Source organism: Tetrahymena thermophila (genome assembly GCF_000189635.1).
Source record: "Tetrahymena thermophila SB210 genomic scaffold scf_8254552, whole genome shotgun sequence".
NCBI lineage: Eukaryota > Ciliophora > Oligohymenophorea > Hymenostomatida > Tetrahymenidae > Tetrahymena > Tetrahymena thermophila.
The window spans coordinates 104,736-127,018 of NW_002476323.1; the positions used below are offsets into that span (position 1 = coordinate 104,736).

At 22.1% G+C, this 22,283-nt stretch overlaps 6 protein-coding genes across 6 annotated transcripts; all 6 read right to left on the minus strand. All coding sequences in view use genetic code 6, as the record gives it.

The window, feature by feature from the left end:
- Nucleotides 1-2,450: 2,450 nt before the first annotated feature.
- Nucleotides 2,451-3,911, minus strand: TTHERM_00794240 (hypothetical protein; the record flags this gene model as incomplete). Its single annotated transcript, XM_001020943.1, has 2 exons — nucleotides 2,451-3,671; nucleotides 3,732-3,911. The coding sequence occupies 2 exons, from the start codon at nucleotides 3,909-3,911 to the stop codon at nucleotides 2,451-2,453; spliced, it is 1,401 nt and encodes a 466-aa protein (XP_001020943.1).
- A 2,501-nt stretch (nucleotides 3,912-6,412) lies between these two features.
- TTHERM_00794250 (uracil-DNA glycosylase superfamily protein) lies at nucleotides 6,413-8,348 on the minus strand (the record flags this gene model as incomplete). Its single annotated transcript, XM_001020944.3, has 7 exons — nucleotides 6,413-6,480; nucleotides 6,536-6,600; nucleotides 7,310-7,493; nucleotides 7,570-7,756; nucleotides 7,814-7,876; nucleotides 7,929-8,188; nucleotides 8,243-8,348. The coding sequence occupies 7 exons, from the start codon at nucleotides 8,346-8,348 to the stop codon at nucleotides 6,413-6,415; spliced, it is 933 nt and encodes a 310-aa protein (XP_001020944.3).
- Nucleotides 8,349-9,353: 1,005 nt separating this feature from the next.
- Nucleotides 9,354-10,344, minus strand: TTHERM_00794260 (hypothetical protein; the record flags this gene model as incomplete). Its single annotated transcript, XM_001020945.1, has 2 exons — nucleotides 9,354-9,602; nucleotides 9,664-10,344. 2 exons carry the CDS (start codon nucleotides 10,342-10,344, stop codon nucleotides 9,354-9,356), a joined length of 930 nt encoding a protein of 309 aa, XP_001020945.1.
- A 368-nt stretch (nucleotides 10,345-10,712) lies between these two features.
- Nucleotides 10,713-13,242, minus strand: TTHERM_00794270 (RAP domain protein; the record flags this gene model as incomplete). Its single annotated transcript, XM_001020946.2, has 2 exons — nucleotides 10,713-12,854; nucleotides 12,973-13,242. 2 exons carry the CDS (start codon nucleotides 13,240-13,242, stop codon nucleotides 10,713-10,715), a joined length of 2,412 nt encoding a protein of 803 aa, XP_001020946.2.
- An 860-nt stretch (nucleotides 13,243-14,102) lies between these two features.
- On the minus strand, nucleotides 14,103-14,531 carry TTHERM_00794280 (component of the U4/U6.U5 snRNP/mitosis protein DIM1; the record flags this gene model as incomplete). Its single annotated transcript, XM_001020947.3, has 1 exon — nucleotides 14,103-14,531. The coding sequence occupies one exon, from the start codon at nucleotides 14,529-14,531 to the stop codon at nucleotides 14,103-14,105; it is 429 nt and encodes a 142-aa protein (XP_001020947.1).
- A 945-nt stretch (nucleotides 14,532-15,476) lies between these two features.
- On the minus strand, nucleotides 15,477-21,890 carry TTHERM_00794290 (hypothetical protein; the record flags this gene model as incomplete). Its single annotated transcript, XM_001020948.2, has 1 exon — nucleotides 15,477-21,890. The coding sequence occupies one exon, from the start codon at nucleotides 21,888-21,890 to the stop codon at nucleotides 15,477-15,479; it is 6,414 nt and encodes a 2,137-aa protein (XP_001020948.2).
- Nucleotides 21,891-22,283: the final 393 nt, after the last annotated feature.

Genomic DNA, 22,283 nt, shown 5'->3' on the forward strand with positions numbered 1-22,283 from the left:
TATTCTTTTTTAAATTAATTTACAATGTAAAGTACATCAGCATGCTTAATTTTTCTGCGTTCAATATTAAATGCTTTTGCTCATCTGATTTTTTGATTAAAAATTTACTTGCTTTTTGATGTAAAATAAAGTTATGATCTTTGCCAAAACCTAAAAAAATTATTTATTTTTTCTTTTTTTCTTGAGTTCAAAGAATTTAATAATATTACATTTTTTTGCTATGCATTTACCAATTATTATTATTATGTAAATCTGATAGCATTCATATTTAAAAAATATATATATATATCATATGAATGTTGATCAAATATTTTCTCTTATTTCATTTTAAATCTAATTTTAATTCAAATATTATTATCTATCTCCAACTTTAAATTTATACTTTCCAAAATATCTCAACAACATTTAAATTCCTTAAAATTTGCTTTAAAGTTCAATACTTCAATTATTTAAGAAGCATTCAATAGAAAAATCCATCAAATACAGATACAAAATTTTAAATATTCTATTAGAATTTTTAAGATAACATAAAATTTAAAAAATATATTAACAAGATAAAAACTAATGCCTTAAATAAATAAACATATTCATCTTTACAATTTATAATCAATCTTATAAAACTAAAACGATTTATTTTTTGATATTTTATTTTAATTAATTATATATTAAAATGAAAATATTCAAATTAAATATATGATTCAAATTTATTTCTACTTCATCATGTTTATAAAAATCTTTTGTTGTTTTGATTTTTTATAAAAAATAGGTAAAATATATACAAATACCAAAAAAAGTCAATTAATTATAATTATTATTTTAAAATTAAATTATTTTATCTAAATTAAGTAAATTTAACAAGCATATTTATTAAAATTTAAATTATATTTTCAAAATTTTTAAACTTTAAAATATCTCAATAAATAAAATTAATTCATGCAAGTCAATATTTATGAAAATTATTTGTTAATTTATTTTTTTAATACAAAATAGTCAACAATTCATATTTTATTATTTTGGATTTAATTTTTATCAAAAAATCAAAATATTTATGAATCTCAAAAAAATAACTTTTTTTCTTTAAACTTGATTTAAGTCATTAAAATATTTTGCAAATAATTATAAAAATAACTTTTAATTTGCAATTTAAATAGTTGAAAAACCATTTTATCTTAATTAATTTAAATTTTTTTACCATATTTAAAAAAAACAGGGCATTATTAAAAGCATGAATAATTTTTTTAAATTAATTTTTTTCTTCATCTAAAGTTAACATATTTTTACAGTATTTTTAAAATTTGATTTGATGAAAATTACAATTAATTACTTTTTAAATTAGTCATCTAATTAAAAAGCTATTCAAGAGCATGAAGAAACCTAAAATTAATTTATACTTAGTATAATTTATTTAATTTTTTTTAGAGATTACAATTTTTACAAATAAAGTTTGATGTCTTTTATTTTCTTGCTTAAATAAACTAAAAATGTATAAAAAGTATTGCACATACTTTTACCTTAAAATACTTTAAATTAATAAATAAAATTTTTGTAAATCGAACTATTATATTTTTATATCATTTGATATTTTTTGATACAAAAAAATATAAAAATAATAAGTCGAATTAGATACCTTCGAACTAGTTATTTTTAGTAAGTAATAATTAACGATTAAAAAAATAAAAATTTATAAAAATTATCAGAAAATTTTCTTCAAATTGTTTGTTAGCTGTTAAATAAAAAATAATAAGCAATTAACTGAAAGACAATTTTATTGTTTATTTTAATAGACGAAACTAATATTTGATTATTCAGTATAAATTACCACTTAATATCTCCTCCCAAAAATAGATTTGAAAAATACATTTTTCTTAAGACAAAATTAATTGTTGGTATTTTTACTCAGATATTAGATATATCTTTTCTATAAGATAATCATAATTTCATATATTCACACAAAAAAAATAATATGCATTATTAGTAGAACTAATTTTTTAAATTTAATTAAATTTTATAATTTGATTGATGCAATATTTTGATTTGCCTTTTTTTAACAAAACTAATTTGAGAAAATATCAATTTTAAGAAATGTATACAATTCACTTTGTCATTTAGAAGTTTTTATGGAATTATTTATTAGTTTTACCTAAATTGTGTAGAAAATAAAATATTCACTCACTTAGATTTTAAAAGATAACTATTAATGAATATATCAATAATCAAATATGGGATAAAAAGTTGATGTGACTGACTATCAATAAATGGTTGATTTTATTTAATTTTTATTTGTCAAATATGTTAACTATAAAATTACTTACATAGTATATTTATATAATTACAAGCTTTACGCAATAAATAGATAAGTTGAATTAGTATATAAGATAAGGGAATCAAAATTGGATAAGATTAAAGGGAAATTGGTTGGAAAGAAAAAATTTATTTATTTCTTAGTTTTTTCATAGATTTTATTCAATATCTTCATAGTCACCTGTAGTATCAAAAGCACACCCACAAAAATAAGAAATGCTTATTTCCTTGTTGTTTTTTAAGGGTTTTTAAACTTTTGAATAGCAACAATAAAATAATTTTGAGATACAAGTAACTGAAATTATTTTGCAGGTAACAAAATTTATGATTTTGAAAAATTTTTAGCAAAACCCTTGAGGGGAACATAGCCACATTAGGCATTCTCCGAGTAAGTGAAAAGGTTTTAAACAGCAACAGTCAGTTAGGTTTTCTAAGAATTTGTAATATGAAGTAAAAAAACAGCAATTTTTAAAGAAAAGTCCTGCTTAAATTAAGCAAATTTGTATGTTACTATTATAGAACGCGACTGCTTATTCTGGTAAAATCCAAAGACTTTTACAGATGAATTATTTGATTGAAAAGGCAAATTAATTTAACCAGTCTCCACAACACTTAAACGGACAATAAATTAAATTATAACAACATGTAAAACATGGATTTTCCTCACTGTTGTTGCTGATATCATCATCACCATCGTCTTCACAGCAAGCAATGCATATTCTGATAATAAATATCATGAGTCTGAAAGGAGCAAATACGAATTGGAAAATTAAGTCTAAGACTTGTTTAAGGCAACAATCGTCTCTATACAACATGTCGCAGCAGAAAGTATCTGAATGATAATTTTCAGTCTCACTGAAAGCTTTTACTTCTTAATTAGATTTCTTAACTAAAAAACCAAAGATATTATTAGAAGTAGATAAGCTTAAAAGAGCTTTTTTTTGTTTAATTTCACGTTTGCTCTTGGGTAATTTTTATTGATCCTTACCATTATTTTCCTTATTTGAAAGGCTGCTTGGCGTTTATGTATTTAGACCATGCTCTATAATTACACTTTGACTGCTTTATTTTTGAAATAGTTTCTTGACTAACTAATTTTATTATTATTTTTAATTAGCAGTCCCTTAATTATTTTTAGTTTGATTAGAGTTATTTGATTTTTTCTCTTTTAAATAATTATGATTATTATCAGGCATTGTTACAGGAGTGATCATCTCTAAGTTTTAATTATCTTCTATTTAAAATTCTCCTTAACTGTTCTTTAAAATATCAAATTCTTAGACTTAAGGTATTTAATAAGCGTTTGCTGGTTATAATATTTCCCCATTTTTTTTTTCTTAATTATTAGAAATTTATTCTTATTTTAAGTTCTATTTAAAAAAGATAAATTTTTATTAATAATTAATTATCTTAACTTAAAAATATATTACCTTATTAGGGTTTATCATTAAAGGAGGCGGCATTTAAGCTTAAGCATTAATCTTTTCATTAAAATCTTATTAAATATCTTAATCTGCTTCATCAATAGAGTGAGTTTCGATTATTTTATCATTTATTTTTAAATTATTTTATTTTTCTTGATTTTTTAGTTTGTCTTTCTGGTCTTCCATTAGTAAAAAAATATGGTTTAGTTAATTATTCGGTATGATTGAATTTATTTTTTAAATTTCTTTATATTTTGAATTTTTCAGATTAAAATTGATTATATTGCTTAAAAATACATGAGAATAATAATATAGTGAAATCAATCAATTAATGAGTATGTCTAGATCCAAATTCAAATGGAAATTTCCTTACTTTTTGTTATATTAATAATATATATTTATATTAAAACTTCAAAAATTTAATCTGTATGCAAGCTGTGCTCATTTTATAAATGCTATAAGTAAGAGCTTTGCTTTAAGCAAGCTAACATAAAAAAGGAGTAAAAGTAAATTTCTATGTGTAATACTTAAATTTTTTCTAAACATCATTAAATTCAAATATGATAAAATATTTGAAATAAAACAAGCAGCTATTAGTTATCATTTTTTCATAATTTTCTTAGACGAAGGGGTAAGTTTGAACGAAACAAACTAGTGGTATTTGAAAAATCTATTAATTTGATAAAATCAGATTAGAAGCAAATTTAATTATAATTTTTCTACAATATCAATCCTAAAAAGTGTAATTATCGAATAATTAATTAGAAGCCAGCCTAAATATTAGAAAGTAAGTACTAGGTAGATGGTTAGTGAAAATATTTTTCAGCTTATGTATCGTTACTTCTGATACATAATTATATAAAAATCTTCATTTAATATGTAGTATATTATATATTCTAAATAAAATTAAATATTTAAATTAAAATTTCTTCTTAATCTATTTTCTCAACTTAATTGAAACAATATTCAAAAAATAAAGATTTGTATTAAATCTGTTTGGGAAATTAATTTTTTTATTGAAAGTTAATTTGATCAAATTCATAAAAAACTATTAATTTAATTTATTTTAAAGCAGTTTAGATTATTAATATTTTTATTAATCATGTATACAAATTTTAATCTTCCATTCCCAAGATAAAATACTAAATAAGTTAGGTATCTCACATAACTAACTTTTGAAAATAATCTTTCGAAAAATAGTAAATCCTAAACATGCATACTATGATTTTCCAATATAAATAAAAATTTTTTTAAATTGATATTCTTAATTACTTTTTGATTTAATTCAAATACTTATTCTTCAAAAACAAATAAGATACGCATTTATTTTCCTCGCTCATCAAAACTGTAAGTACCATAATAGTATTAGTTAGTATACCAAAATGTCAGAAATAAAATCTAGGAGATAAATAGATTTGGAACATTGATATAAAATAATAAAAGTGCTAAATTTTTTATTGATATATTACAGTTATTTAAAACGATTAAAAACTAAATAAAATTTTTTGTTCATTTTTTTCTTTTTATTTACATATTTGGTTTATTACAAAATAATCAATAAAAAAATGCAAATAAAAATAAAATTGGAATTTTTAGCTTAAATGGTTATAAAATAGAGGCTTTTAGAATATCTTGGTTTTTTATATTAAAGTAACAATTAATTTAAATAAATCTATTTGAATAATTATTTTAGTTTTCTTTTTAAATTTATCATTTTTTATGTAGATGCAATTAAGTATTTCCAACTGCTCTGTATTTTTTAATATTCAAAAGATCATTTTATACATTAAATAACAAATTAATGAAAGAAATAAATTAGATTACTTTCTTAAAAATAGCAAGTATACCAGCATTTTTTAAGTTTTTATGTTTTGATAATCAATAATGAACAAATTTTCAGATTGAAAATTTAATTTTGATAATTTTATTTCGAAGTAAATAAAATCAAAGAATAAATAAATACTATATCTAACTTAAATACTTAAATATTAAACTATTTTTAGTATTAAAAATGAAAAATTCAAATTATTTAATGAGATGGTATGCAGTTAGGTGTATGATTACTCATAAGCAAAATAAAACTTAAAAAAAATAATATGTTACTCTAAAAAAAATACCATTAAATAAATATCAGTATTTAATTAAAAAAAGTTTTTCTATCAAGATTATGAATTTCACTACAAAATATTTATTTAAGTCAATAATTATTTAATCCTTTTTGTCAAAAACTTTACCTTTTACAAATGATTTTTGATATTGATTTCATTCATTTTTTAAAAAGAAAAATTGAAATTGAATATTTGCAAATTGTACAAATTTTTTTTTATGATTTTAGAAAAAAAATGACTTACTTCTTTTTGTAAATAATAATCAAATAGATTTTTTATCAAATAAATGTGGGTGAAATTATTTAGTATGATTTTTATAAATGAATAAATAATTGAAGGTAGGTAGAATGAATCAGTGAACATACATTTTGCTAAAATAATGATAAAAATTATAGAGTTGATTGCACGATAAATATACTCAGTAACGAATCTTAATTAATTCTATAACACTAATAAATAAATATATATAAAATTTAGTCAATTAACTTTTCTATCTCTCATATAATCAAATTTTGTTGCTTATATTATTTATCTTTTGAATGTAATTTTATTAAATTGAATGGAGAAAATTGTAGCTCTTCAGACCTACCAATCTATAGGCTCTTTACCAAGCTTTACAAGAATTTCATTACATGCAGAGAAGCAATCTATTTTTTTATTTAAAATTAAATGTAAAATTTTTAATTAATTCATATTTTTTACTCGCCTTATCAAATCCTTTCATATAGCCTAAAGGAGATGGATGAGAAGTAGCTAGTACGTGATGCCTTTTTGATAATAATATTAATTTTTTTTGATAGTCTTATTATAAGCTGAAAATTAACAATCAAATAAAAATAATGGGCATCATATTTTTGATTTATATTATTAAAATTTCTAAGCCTTTTGTAATATTAAAGGCATAATTAAAAACAAGCTTTCAATAAAATTGTCATTTAAATAATTATTTTATCTACACCTACGGGTAAAAATTTTATTCCTACTTTTCATTTTTAAATTATCTTAAAATTATATACTAAGAAAACAATAATATTTATAATCATTAGAGTGTATTTATAAAATCTTATTAAATTATACACATTTAAAAATCTTTGAAATAACAATAAATAACAATATTTTGTATTCACAAAATATTTATATGCATAATTCAGTTATCATTGCTTTTTTCAAAAGTGTAAGGAGGAGAAAATAGATAATAATTAATTTTTAATCTTAAAAAAAAAAAATGTAATTTTATTTAAAATTATTTTGCATTATTAAATAAATTATCTTCTAAACCTAAATTTAGCTTTCATTAACTTTCATCCAACAAAATATTTTATTTGGAAACTAGAATGTAAATAAATTATAAGCAAAAGAAAAAAAATAAATTTATAAAATTAATGTATTAACTTTTTAGTATATTTTTTTAAATAATTTCCACAATTATGATTGCTATAACTTGTTTAAAAATAATTAAAAAGATAAATTTCTTACTTCTTTGTATCAACTATTGAAGCCTTTTTTTATGCTGGCTTACCCCACAGTAAGAATACAATATCTTTGCACTCTTTGTTTATTATTTTAATAACTTCTGAAGTGAAATCAGCCCAACCAGATTTGCTGTGTGAAGCAGGCTTATCATATTCAACAGTCATTATATCGTTAAGTAGAAAAACACCTTTAACAAACAAAATATATTATTTTAATCTACCTAAGATAAATAATCAAAATAAATATTGATTAATTTTAATTACCTTAATTTGCCCACTTAGTTAAATCTCCATGATTTGGTGTTTTAAATCCTTTAATCTTAGGATCGTTTGATAAAGATTTGTATATATTGACCAAGGAAGGAGGTGGCTTAACACCCTTTTTTACAGAGAAGCAAAGACCCATAGCTTAACCAGGCTAGTGATAAGGATCTTAGCCAACGATTACAACCTTTATTGATAATAGTTTTTTTATATAAAATTAGATTTCCTAAAAAAATTATTCTACTTTCAGTGTATTAAGAGGAGTCTACTTGAAAACATTGAATATCTCATGGGCAGGAGGATAACACTATTTATATAATTTTTTAATTCATGTTTAGAGAAATAAGATCAATTTTTACTGTTTTATCTGCATACTCCTTCTTTACAAAGGTGTAAATACTTTTAAATTTTTGAGATTTTATGTAAGTTCCTAAAATATCTTTCCAAGAACATAAATCATCTTAAAATTCATCGAATGTAGGGAATTCGCCAGCTAATTTTTCTTTTTTTTCTACTTTATCTACTTTCACTTCTTCCTCTTCTTCCATTTCATTTTTGGCTACTTTCTTCTTAGGCTTTTCTTTTGCCTCAGGCTTAGCCTTAAAATAGTCAGTCATATCTATTTTATAATTGAAAATTGGTTTAAGCTAAAAGTTTAACAATTAAATTGTACTTTTTTAACTCATTTGTGCTGTTAGCTGCTAAGGTATTTTCGCTATTGAATAGTTTAGTATTAAATTTTTTTAAAAGAAAAAACTTGATTTTCTAAATATAAACATCTGATTATATTAATGAATAAGATTTTATAAACTTAAAATTCTCTGAAGTAAAATTTTTAGCGGGTAATTAAAATTTCCAGATTTTATTAGAAATATTCAAAAATAATGATAAAACCTCTATGAAATAAAAACTAGAATATAAACCTTACAATTACATCTGCTATCTATCAATATGTCTTCTTTGATTAAGAATCAATTTTCAACTTGATATTTAACCAAATTAGTTATAATCTGAGTAAGTGAAGAAAAGCCTCAAGAAAATTTTTAAACTTTAAGTACCTTTAAATTATATCTATTAACCAACAATATTTCTTAAAAGTTAGATTTTAGTTAATATATTCTAATTTATCATAAAAACATTTATTATAAAATTATGTTTAATATATTCAAATTAAACTAACAAATATATGTATGTAATACAAATTTAAACATTTTACCTAGTTAAACCAATAAATAGTACCTTTACTAAATTATTATATAAGTATTAAAATGTATATATAGCAAGAATATATATACTTGCCTTTTTGTTTTTATATATTATAAAAATGTAGTGTTAAATTGTATATTTTGCATTATGTTAATGATATTTAGATAAAGTAGAGTTTTAAATATTAATATCAAATTGATATTAAAATTAAAATCTAAATAAATGAATAATTTAGTAATTTATGATTAAGTGATTCGCGATGTCTCTATCATGGATATAGTTCAAGTATTAAGCTATATCTTAATAAATTATTATCAAATAAATATATGTTCTAATTATTCTATAGAATTTATTATTATTATTTAAAAATTTTAAAATAATTCCATATAAAATATCCCAATAATTAACTACAGGAAATTTCTATTAAATCAGGTTAAAATTTATAAAAAAATAAAATATTTTAATTAAGGTTCATAAATGGGTCAAAAGTGGGAGATTTTAATTTATGCTGATTTATAGTGTTTATAATTTTATATTAATCCTATATAGGACAAAACTTCAAATTAGTATTCCTTCTTTCAAGATAATTTAATCTATTTAAGGCTATTTGATGGCTTCTATAATGAATTATTTAAATGCTAATGAGAGAAAGAGTCTAAATCTTTAGAAAAACTTAATAATGAAGAAAGCTGAGAATCATTTATTTGTTTTGGAATAGCTTATTTTTAATTTTAATAAATACAGTTTATATCATTTTTATCATTTAATTTAATTGATTGGTTTTATATTAATTCTGTTGTTCTATTCATTAATTCTTAGCCAACAATCTAATTATTATAAAATAATTAATACAAATTATAAAAATAAATGAAATAAAAGTGTATTTACTGATTGGTTAGTTTTATTTATTGATTTTAAGAAACATAATAGATTATTTTTCTCATATTCAAGCTCATTTATTGTTTCCTTTTATGCTGATATAGTTTTTAAATATCCTTTTTGTAAAGATTCAACCTTTTAAAGATTACATTAATTTTTTAAAAGCTATTCTGATAAAACTTTTAGTTATTGTTATTACTAGCGGACTTTATTAGAAACCACATCAGAGTTAAAATTTTAACAGTTACAGCATTTTAATTGGTTTCCTTCACATTTTTTACTTTCTTAACTCAGAGATTCATTCTTTTCTTTAGTTAAATTCTTATCTTTTAAAATCTTATTAGTAAGTTCATCATGTTTAATACTTGATATGTCTCCAAATTTCAAAAATTTATCATTTTATTCTTGATCTTGAATTTTTCTAAGCAATTGCTTTAACTATCTATTTTTAGATTTATACTAACTATTTTCTTCTTCTAATAAAGCTATTTTATTCATTAACTAAGCAATCACTTATTCCTTTTACTCGTTTATAGAATTACTAATTATTCTTTAAATTTATTCAAGTGTAAGATTGCTACTTTCATATTTAATTTGCTCAATAAAGTTAAGTACTTCGCTTGCAAACTCTTTGAGTATATCTTAAGAAATATGAATATTGTTTTATTATAACTTAGTTTGTAAAGACATCTTAGCTAAATAAAATCTATTTATTCAATGAATTTGCTTAGATATTGTTTTAAAAAAATTAGAGTGTTAATATTTAATTTGTGAAAAATAATAAATATTATTAAAATTAATCAGAAAATAAGCTACACTATTAATTAAGACGAACAAATCCTGCACAAGTAGATAATACTTTCAGTTAAAAGTTGATATTTTAATCACCATAAATTAATTAATTATTATAATTTATTAAAAAACATAAACAAACTAAATTCATTTATTAAAATATTCTGAATGATTAAATTTTATTAAAATTTCAATAAACAAATAAACAAAATTTATTTTTAATTTCAATTAAATATTATAACAACAATTTTTTTAATTGTATCTTTTCATTAATTTTCAACTTAATTTGATTAAACTGCTTCAACTATTTCCTCTTCGTCTTTGCTTTTAGTAGAACGTCTTTTTTATTTTTTGATGACTTAGCCTTCCATCTTAGAAATTAGATATTCAACTGTTTTGACTCTATCTTAGGATTAAGAGAGCTACCTTAATTCATAAGTATCTAATTGGATAACTTTATATCCAAGCTTTTAAAGGGTATCTATTTTAGAATTTGTTGATTAACGTTTAATATTTTTTGAAAGGAAATGTGTGCAACCATCTATTTCTAATAGTATATCATACTTCTTATTTATCTTATGTTGGGTTTAATCAAATTTTTTCACAGAAATGTATTCTTTAAGAGACAGATCTCTAAATTAGGTAGCAAGAGCTATTTTTTTACTCTTATATTCCTCTAACTTAGCTTCAGTAATACCTTTAATAACAAAATCAACATTGAATATTTTTTCAATGATAGGTTCGAAATAGAATTCAACTTGCATAGCATTTAGTAAGTCTGATACATCTATTGAGCCTATTGTCTTCTTTCTATAATTTGATTAGCTCTAGATTTTCATTGTGTGGTAAGTGTAGGTAAGTTCACAAAAATCTTCTAATTTCTTTTCTAAGATTTACTCATGCTTTTTCCAGAATTACTTTTAGTTGATTTTAATAGTCTAAAAAATTTAGGTAACTTGTACCAAATCTATGGGATATTAAGAGTAATACAAGTCAGTTGGAGAAGCTAATTTGACCATAAAGTCATAGAAGAAATCTTCTTTGAAAACACCAACATTACAAAGAGACCAAAACAAAATATTTTAACCTTTTTTATTAAGCATTCTGATTTCATCTTTGGTTATCTAAGATATAATATATTCAACCATTTCTCCATCTCCTATTGAGCTATAAGAAGCTATTGTTGTCATCTTGTTAGACATTTAAAAGCTTGGTAACTTTTTTTTAGTAAACTCGGCAAAGTCTTTTTCATACTTTTCTAAGTTTATAGGTTGAATACGGGATGAGTAGAAGCATCTCAAAACGATGCAAAAGAAAGAACTCTCAATATTTTCAATTGGTCTATTGGTTATTCTATAGTAAAATTCATCTAAAAGCTTGGTGTAGAGCTCGAGAGATCCATATCTAGTTGATGTCAATGCAAGTATGATCTATTAGAAATTCTTATCTTCCAAAATTTTATAATTTTTCAAAGTAAAAGTTTCAATTTTTTTCCATGCTTCTGCATATTTAGTAGAATATTCCTTTTAAATAATATCCAAATCCTACACATCATTATAATTAAAACTATCTAAGTCTTCTTCGTTGCTTTAAATATTAATCTAATTTTAAAAGATTAATTGTCTAAACAGTTTAGAAAGTACAACTGATAGTTTAGCAATAACGGATTGAGCTTAGTTATTTTCTCCTCCTTACATTTTAGAAAGCTCATATTAACTTGTATCAGTTTCTGATTCTGTAATTTATAGAATTCTTTGAGTAACATTAGGGTTCTGCAAAAAAAATCTTAGCCTTTTTTTAACTTGACTGTTTACCATCTGATATTTTTAACTTTTACTTAACTTCATTTAAATGTCATAAATTTTTTCTAAAATAGAAACAAATTAGAAATCACTAAAACTTTAGAAATTTTTTTCAAAGCGAGCCATATTTTCATCAAATAAAGAATAATCTTCGATATAAATCTTGCTCAAACTATGGAAAACGAACTAAATAGAGTTAAAACTAGTTTCCTCTTATTTATTTATATTACGTAGAGTAGTTTCTACTATATAAACAGATAAATTTTAGTATTATTCTAGCAACAAATTCTACTTATTTACAAAAAAGGTGCAAACAGAAATCATGCTTCTTAAATCTAAATGCTCAAAAGTTCTTTTTACTTGCTAAAATTAGGCAGCTAAAGCATTTGCTAATTCCTTATCTTAAAATTGATAATGAATTAAATTCCTATTGTATTTATGTAAATATTTGCAATTCTTCTCTGACTTTATAAGTTGTATCAAACTAGGTTTGAGTTCTTAAAACTCTTTGCTGTTATATTATTAACTTTAAGCTAATTACAAAAATTTAGAGAAAGTCTCATTTTAATTTGTTCTTTCTACTCTCTCAGTTTTAAAGTCCTATTGCTATTTTATAAAAAAATTAAAATTAACAAAAATTAAAAACATTCATAAATATATGTCGGCTAATACTTTAAGATATCATTGTAACCTAAAAATAAAATGAAAAAATCTAAATATTTACTTCAGATAATTGAAATTTTATAGATTCCTTTTTCTGATATTATCTTTGTTATTTTATATTTTCGAAATCTTCTTGTGCTTCATTTAAATTTAATTCATTTAATTTATCATTTTGCTATTTATTTTCTAAATTAGTTTAAGTATCTTCACTTCCTTTATTAGCTTCATCACCATTCTAGTTGCTAAAATACTATAATCGGAATTGAATAACTGAATTAAAGCTATTTTGCAAATATTTAAATTGCCTAACTGTCTTTTATAATCTATTCATTTATTAATTATACTTGTACTAAATTAAATTCTCTACTTTTGTATTTATTTATCTATCCAATTATCTTTTTTTTGAAAACTAAAAATTAAATAGAATCTTCTTGATAGAATTTCTTATTAGTTCTTATATTTTTGCATATATAAATTTATTTATGAGTAATTTGCCCTTTTCTAAATTAATTTATTTTTATTTCTACTTTCATAAGATAATTTAAACAACCAGTTGTATTACTTCTCTTATTATGTTATACCAAATTGATTTACAAATAAATTAATATCAATTAGATTTTCTCAAAATTTATTTAAGATATGCTAATATTTCTATTTTAGCCAGATAATTTAAATAATCATTTCCCTTATAACACTTTAAAAATTTAATTTATATTTTTAACAAGTAAAGTTATTAAAATGAATAAATAAATAATATTCTTTATTAATATAAAGTGGAATAATATTTTTTGTATTTTAATAAAATAAAAATCTGCATATTTCTATTTCGAAATAAACATTTATTTTATTATCTTTTAATTCAAATTTATTTTTTCTTAAATTAAAAAATTATTTTGTTTTTACTCCAAAATATAAAAAATAAAAGAAAAAAACCATTAAAATATTAATATTTATAATACAAAAGTAAGCGATTAAAGTATAATTATGATCTAATAATCCAAAAGAATTCAAATAAAATTATTAGAATTGAAATAAAAAATATTCTTTTCTAATAACTTAATAGACATTTTAACAAAAAAGCTTATATAATTTTTGAAAGTGAGAAACTAAAGTTTTTAACTAAAATAACAATATGAACATTTTATAAAAGTCTATAGTATATAGTAAGTTTGTGATATTTATTTAATTATTTCAATATTTGTATTTAGTTGAATAATCTTTTGGAGCAATAACTAGACCTTTTCCTTTACGAGCACCACGATAAACGATTTCGCATATGTCAATAAATTCTTATTTATTATTCATGGCCCAATTAATTTTATTGTTATTACCTGTACCTAAATCAATCATCATATGTTTGTTTCTGAAAAAGAACATAACAGTTACGGGATCATACAATTCATACATAGTGTTAAAATCAGGTACTTTTGTAATGTCAACTAAATAAATTACAGCAAAATTTTTTATCTTATCAGCTACTTTATAGAGGATTTCATCCATTTTCATGCATTCAGGGTCCCAATCATGACCAAATCTAATAATAACTAATCTTTCTTCCTCATGAAGGATAGCTTGATCTACTTCCCAACCATTCTTTAAGTGAGGTAATAAATAAGACATCTTATAATCTTGCTATTTAAAATTGAAATTTGATTTTTCTAAGTTATTTTATCTTCCTTTCCTCTTTCCTTGATATAAAAATTTTTTTTGTTAATAAATTATATCCTTAAAATTTTGAAAAGTGCAAATTAATAAATAGAAAGTTTCTTGAAAATACACATTATAAGACTATTAATAGAATAGAAAATTTATTTAAATTAATCTTCATACACTTAATTAAATTTTTAATATTGTATAAATAAGGCTGCTAAATCTATAAATTTAATTTAGACATAATTTCAAATTTGTTTAAATAAACTCTTTTTTATTATAATTTTACTAAAATTAAATTCTTTAATATTCCTTTTTAGCATAAAAAAGATGATTCAATATATTTAATAGAGAGATTTACTGTTATCTGCATTTAAAAAATGTATCATCATATATTTTAGAGTTTAAAAATTTATTTGTTGTAAAAAAAGCTTTTTTTTTAAAACAATCAGACTATTTATACAACTTACTAAGTATTTAACATTCAATTAAATAATTAAAAGATAGTTATTAAGCTGTGGTAAGCTTAGATATATATATACTTTTAATAATAATTTAGTTTTAAATAATTTAAGCCTTTAAATAGTACCTAAATTTATTAAACTGATTTAATAAATTACTTATTATTTGAAATGATCAATTACTGATTATTATTGTTTTAGGATCATAAAATTTTAATGTGATATAAGAAACAAGCTTTTAATATTTTTTAACCATTAACTAACTTAATGTGCATTACAAAATTAGCTGATAAAAAAATTATAATTTTTAGTTAAAGGCTTAAAAATTATTTGTTAATAAAAAAGAAGATTTTTATACAACAGATATATTATTTATGGAAGTTTGTATACATTTAATTTTCAATATATTAATTTGTATTTTTTTTATTTACATTGAATAATTTTGTGTTTTAGATCATTTAAGCCTTTTAATAATGCCTAATTTTTATAATCCTATTTCATAACCTTTATGAGCAAATGCTAAAAATTGTTCTGTATGATCATCTTCACCAGAGATTGCTATTTTTTCCATAATGGCTGTAAGATCGTTTAGACTGCTTTTAAGTTCTTTGTAACTTTAGTTGTTTATAATTATCAAGTTAAGACATTCAATAAAAAAATTAACATATAAGCAAAGCCTAGATGCAGAAAACGTTTCTCCACTGTGAAGTTTTTAATGGGCTTATAATTTCACTAACTCTAAATTTTTATTACATTCAATTTACTTTTAATGTAGGTAATTTAAGTTATCGTTTTGATTCAATTTATTAGGATGATCATCACCTTTTAAGTTTATATTTTTAAATTATTATTGATTATTGTCAATGCTGCAAACCTAGGAATGATTTATATAGTCTTTAGATGGTATTAATTTATTGCAGTTTAAGCATAAATTAGTACTATTTTAATGATTTTACTCTTGCTATTATTTAAATTGCTATTAAATAGACTAAGCCAATTTTTAATTAGCTGTTAGTAAGTCATTTAAATAGCTTTAATCTTTTGTTAAGTTTTCATTTTATTTAGTTTGTTTAGAATTCAATTAGCTTTTATTTTTACTATTATTACCTCCTGTTAGTAAATCTAATTGTGAATTTGCCATAAATATCTAAATTAATTTACTATTTGAGCAGTCTGTTATTTTAGATATATTATTAGAAGTATTTTATAAGCTATGCTAAGTAGGTACGTTACTTTAAGTTCCATATGGCTGAGTATTTTAAACATTATTTGTGAGAACGTTATTTTGCTGTAATGTTGACTAATTAATTTTATTATTACTGCTTTACTGAATATTTAATTTTGAATTATTGTTATTAGTATAAATTTACTTATTTGAGTTATTTGAGTTATTTTCTGTTGCATTTTATCTTATATTATTAACAGAATTGTCTTTTGAATGTATATAAGAATCATTGTTTTACTTTTAATTTTTCATTTAACTTCGTTATTAAGATTAACTAAAGCTATTATTAGTAACTGTTCTGATTTAACTTTAAGCCTCTAAAGCATCTTTTTATTATTATTTTATTTAAGAAAATTTATTTTCTTCTTTTTAAAATACTCTTTATTTGATTTATCTCTTTTACTATGTTAGCTAAGATTAATTGCAAGAATTATCATTACTTTTACTGTTGATAAAAGGCTTTTCCTTAAGTAGATTAGAATCAATTTTATTTAAAACAGAATCTGAAATACTTTTACAGTTGCTTTAATCATTATGAGGGATAGTTGAACTTGATTTATTAAATAATGAGGAATCATTATCAGTGCAAGACTTAGACTGTTAATAGCTTTTTAAATTCTATGCCTTCAAGTTTTATCTGATACTAGCTTACGAAGATTAAACCAATTTTACTTGATTTTCTTCATTTCTAATAAATTATGAATCTACTTACTTAGTCTGTTAGGATTAGTATGAAGAATATGAACAAATTAAATCACTTTTTTATGAGTAATTTTTAGATGAGTTTGCCTCTTTGACTTCATCATATTGATGCATTTTTTAGCCCTATGAAGAAGTTGATGAATTATTTTTTAATTGGCATTATTGACTTTACAAATAACTTGCTTCTTGTGTTGATAAATTGCTATTATATTATCTTTGTTATAGAACTTGGTTTTCTTTTAGGTTATTTTAGTATTCTTTTTAAATGCTACTAAAAAATTCTTAGAATAGAGGAAATTTGTTAGATTTTATAATAGATTCTTAAGTATTTTCTTTATCTTCTTCTTAGTTTACATCGAGAATGTGCTAATCAGTATTAATCTGAATTATCTTATTACCTATTTCCTTATCTAAGAAGGAATGTTATGAGTTACCTTACTTTTTATGACTATAAAGTTGCAAGCTATTATAGTTGGAAGATTAATTAAAATCATAATTATCTTCAAAAGTTTTAAGTCTTTGTCCGCTTACATTTTAACCATTGAATTTTGTCTCTTTAGCATTTATGTAAGCTGTAGTGTAAGACTTATTATGACAAATATCTGAGAGTTTTACTAAGGGTGAACTTAAAGATTAAACAAAGAGTTCACTGTTTTTAACATCTTCAAATGATTGAGAAAATGTTTATCTGCCATTTATTATAGAGTCTTTTATAGATCTTGGATTCTTAAAGATTTAGTTCTTTTAATTTTTAGCATCCACATTTTATACACTCTATCCTTTTTTAATGTCCTCATAACTTTAATTCTATAAAGTAGAGGATTAAGAAGTGTTATTATTATTATTTGGTTGTTACTGCTATTGTGGCTTAGGAGGAAGAAAGAGAGATTTCTTTTTTAATTCAACAGACAGATTTAGAGAATTTTTTGAGTTGATATTACTTTTAGATAATTCAGTTGCACTCTTTTTACGAGTAAAAGTAAAAGATTGGAAAGAATCCTATCCTTATTTTATATGGTTATTTAGTTCTACTCCTTGTCCATTTTACAGTTTTGGTTTTAATTGATTTGCAAATATCTCTTACTTTTCATTGAATGAGTGAATTGCTTGCTAATATTTTTGTTGCAGCTATTTTGTAATTGGCAAATCTTAAGTAGGAGATGTTTGCTTATCTGTTATTTGTTTTTCAGAATAGTAGTTGTTATAAGTCCCATTTGATTAATTTGCATTCTAATAAACAAATCCAGAAGAAGCAGACCTATTTCTATTGAATAAAGTATTTATATTCTCTTTTGGTTTATCTTATATTTATTACAAATTAAGGTTTTATTCAAAATGTTAATCTTGTTAAAATTATTTTATATTATTCTCACTAATATTTTAATTTAAACCTTACTTCTCTTATGTATTTTACATTAAAGATTAATAATTCGATTTTTATTAGTATTTAGGAGATGGTTTAAATTTGCTTTCATAAGAATAGCATGTTTAAAGCAGCTAAGCAGGAGGAGCTTAGCGGTCTGACTCTAAGAATGTCCTTTTTGATTCTACTTCTTCATTTATTTATTTTGCAGCAGGTTAAACTGACAAAACCATGTTGCGTTAAAATTTTTTATTTTCTTCAGGATCGTTAATCATTTTATTAGCTGGTAAATTCTCTAAAGCTTGCTGTTTCTCCATAAAAATATTAGAATTTTATTAATTGACTAATCCAAGCATAGTTTTAGTCTATGAAGAATATTCTTAAACTAGGAAACTGTTGTTATCTCTATTTTCTTACTGCTTATTTATAGGAGTAGCTTAAAATGAGGAAACTGTAAAAGGTTTAACATTTATAGATGATTCTTTTATGAAATTATTATTATTAACATTGTTGTTATTTAGGCTTAAGTTAACAGGTGTTAAAGATAAGTTTTAACCTTAATTTTGGAAAATTTGCTGAATTTAAACTATTTTGTTGGATCTATCAAAGGATTAATTAGCTTAATTATTTTCCTAGATGTAAAAAGGATTCCAGCTAGAATAGTTTCTTGAAACAGAATGACTGTACCTATTATCCGTATTACGAGCCATAGCTGAGTTTTTTTCAAAGGAAGATAGAATCCTATCATAAAAGTGATTATCTGCACTTGTATTAGTCATAGTAGTGTTGTAAATCCTTTATATTCTACTTTTATGCTTTTCAATTAGTTCTTTATTTTTTGAGTTAGTGTATTAATCGATATATTAGCTGCACTCTGCATTTTTTGTGTCTGATGTTATTATTTATTTAAGCTTATTTAAAGAAAACTTTTTTCCTGATGAAGAATTTCGTTATAATTGCACCTAAAAGATACTATTATTACTCTAAAATTAGTTGTTATTTTAATCTTACTCATCAGTGGTGGTCATTCTTAAATTTTTATCTGAAGCTTTATTTAAATCTTGCTTTTTGAAAGAGAGTAATCTATTTTCTCTTTGTAGATTTTCATTTGGATCATATTAAGATGGATACATTTCTAAAGGATCAGCTGCTTCTTCTCTATTATTTTACATCTTTAAAATATTATTTTATTGCTCTGCTTTGTTTTGCTGCATCATAGAAACAGGAGTTATTGGAACTTAATCTTCGTTTAATTAGAGCATATTTTATTTTTATTATAAGTTACTTTCTTTGAAATAGTTCTTTAACGGAGAGTAAATGCTACTAACAGGGCCAGAAGTAAGTGATTTTCTCTATGAACTTCTGTCACAGCTTAACTTAGAAGTTTCATTCTAGACTTTCAGAGATTAGTAATTATTTATAAATGCTCCTTTGGTATTTAGCTAATCAAAATCTGATTATATTGTAGTTAATCCAGCTGCTGTAGATTTCTCAGTTATCTAATTAGTCAAATTTATTTCTTCATTTTCTTTTAAATTTCCTTTTTGTTATGGAACGTTACTTTTATTTTCATTTTAAAATGCATTTTATTTTTTTAAATTAGTAGGCTCAGATTTTTTATCTTAATTTTTTTCTTTCAAAATATTTTATTCTTGAAGTTAACTACTTTGAATATCTTGCTGAGATCCTTGATTTTTACAAAAAGAAAACCTTGCTCCAATACCTTATCCAATAACTGTAAATTTTGTAGGATTACCAAATGAATTCAAAGACGAAACTGTATCTCTGTTCTTATTCTCATCATTCATAACAGGAGTCTAGCCTTAAGAAAAATTTTAAAATTATTCGGCTTACTTTGAAATATCTTATGTTTTAACACTACTTCTAATAGAACTACCTATAGTCTGTCTATGCATTTAATTTAGATCATTTTTATTTTGAATTTCTTAATTAAGCAAAAGAATTTATTTTTAATTGGAATTCTCTTATTAATTTATGCATTCATTGGAAGTTGAGAGCTGTTTTTGTATTTACTTTTTGTTAATTGCTTCAAATTGCTAAGTCTTTCCTTAGGTTAGTTTTAAACTATTTGCTTTACCACTAAATTGAGGAGAAAAATCTCTTTGAGAATTTTCAGTAAAAATTCTTCTTTGCTATATAAAATAAGGATTTTAACCAGTTGAAAAAGAGCGCTGAGGTTGTTCTTATCCAACTTATGAATAGCTTCTATTAACATTTAAAGCCTAAAACAAATTTTAATTATTGATTAAATGAAATTAATTTAGCTATTATTATTATTATTATTATTACAACATAAGATTTGTGAAATTTTATTATTAAGGAACAAATATTGATTGAAATGATAAGTTTCTAGTAGGCTGATAAGAAAAATTTTATTGTTAAGGAGTTAAATTTGGAATTTATTAAACTTGTTAATTTTAAATAAAAATCTATTTTTTAGGTGTATTTGAGTTAATGAAAAGCTATCCCTACTACTATTAGCCTTGAAGAAGATATTGTTGTTATTATTATTATTATTATTATTATTATATAGTAGGAAATTGCAAATAAGATTAATTAAAATTAATACTCTAATTGGAGCTATATTATTTTTGCATATTCTACAAATATTCCTGTTAATTTTTCGTTATTTCAATAACTTTTTAAGCAACGCTTTGGATACTTGAGTTATCTTTTTATTCTGAAATTTATCTCTATCTAACTATATAAACGCACTCCTTGTTTTTTAAGTTTTCTGACTCAAGACTTCCATTCCTGTTTGTTGTATTATACTAGATATTGCTTCTGTTATTGTTCAAGCTAGCTAGTGAATTATTGTTATTTAATTAAGGCTAAGAAGTATTGTTAGAGTTGTCTTTTGTGTATGGCTAGCTATTAAATATTTTAGAATACCTGAAGCTCTTTTTAGGAGATTCGCTTATTGTTGCGCGTTAACCTTGAGCTTTAATGAATTCCTATGCAGTTTACCTTCTTTAAGATGTATTGTAGAAGTTTAATCTATTTTAGGGAGAAAATTTATCAAGTTACTTTAGCTATGAATAATTTTCAGTACTGTGAGAGAAAGCTACATTTTAATTTAAAAAAATTTAATTAGCTAAAACACCTTTGCTTTACTAACCAAGTTAATCCTTTTTAGGTTAGTTAATTTTAAATTCTAGCTTTTCTATACAAATAGAATTATTATTTATTTTGGCATACTAAAATTTTCTTGGCTATTAAGACTATACGGGCATATTCTTATCAGCCAATGACTTGAAAGGAGACATTTCTGGTATAGCCTTTAAGTGTTTATTTAAATTTTAATTATTTTATTTAATCAAACCCTTAGACATGTCGTTTTCAGATGGAATTTATTAGCGACTGAATTCATCAATAGAGTTATCATATGCAATTTTATTGCTAGTAGAAATAGAATTTATAGTATGAACGCTACCTTCACTTGACTTCTTTAGTTATTTTTACTAACAGCTTCCTTAATTCTATTTGGACTAATCTTAAACTGCTGATCCATTTTGGAAATCTGAATGCAAACCCTACTGTAAATCTTAATTTATCATTTATTTTTCTTCTACTTTATTAATTAAATTTTTCTTTTGTAGTTTGCATAAACAATAAAAATATATATTTCTACTTATTTCACGTTTTTTTCTTTTCACTATTTCAATTATTTTTACAATTTGAGAGAGGAATCTATTTATCTTTCTATCTGTTTTTTTTTTCTTCAATATTCTACTGTAAAGATTTATTTATTTATTTTAACAGACACTTGAAAAACAAACATTAGTAATAGGTGGTTTAACTATGAATAACTGAAATATAAATTATATACTTTTAAATTATTTATCATAATTTGAAAGATTTCAAAATATCATCCATCTATCTATATTAAAAGGCAGATTGATGATATATATTTCATTTACAATTTATTTTAATTTATATTTATTTACCTT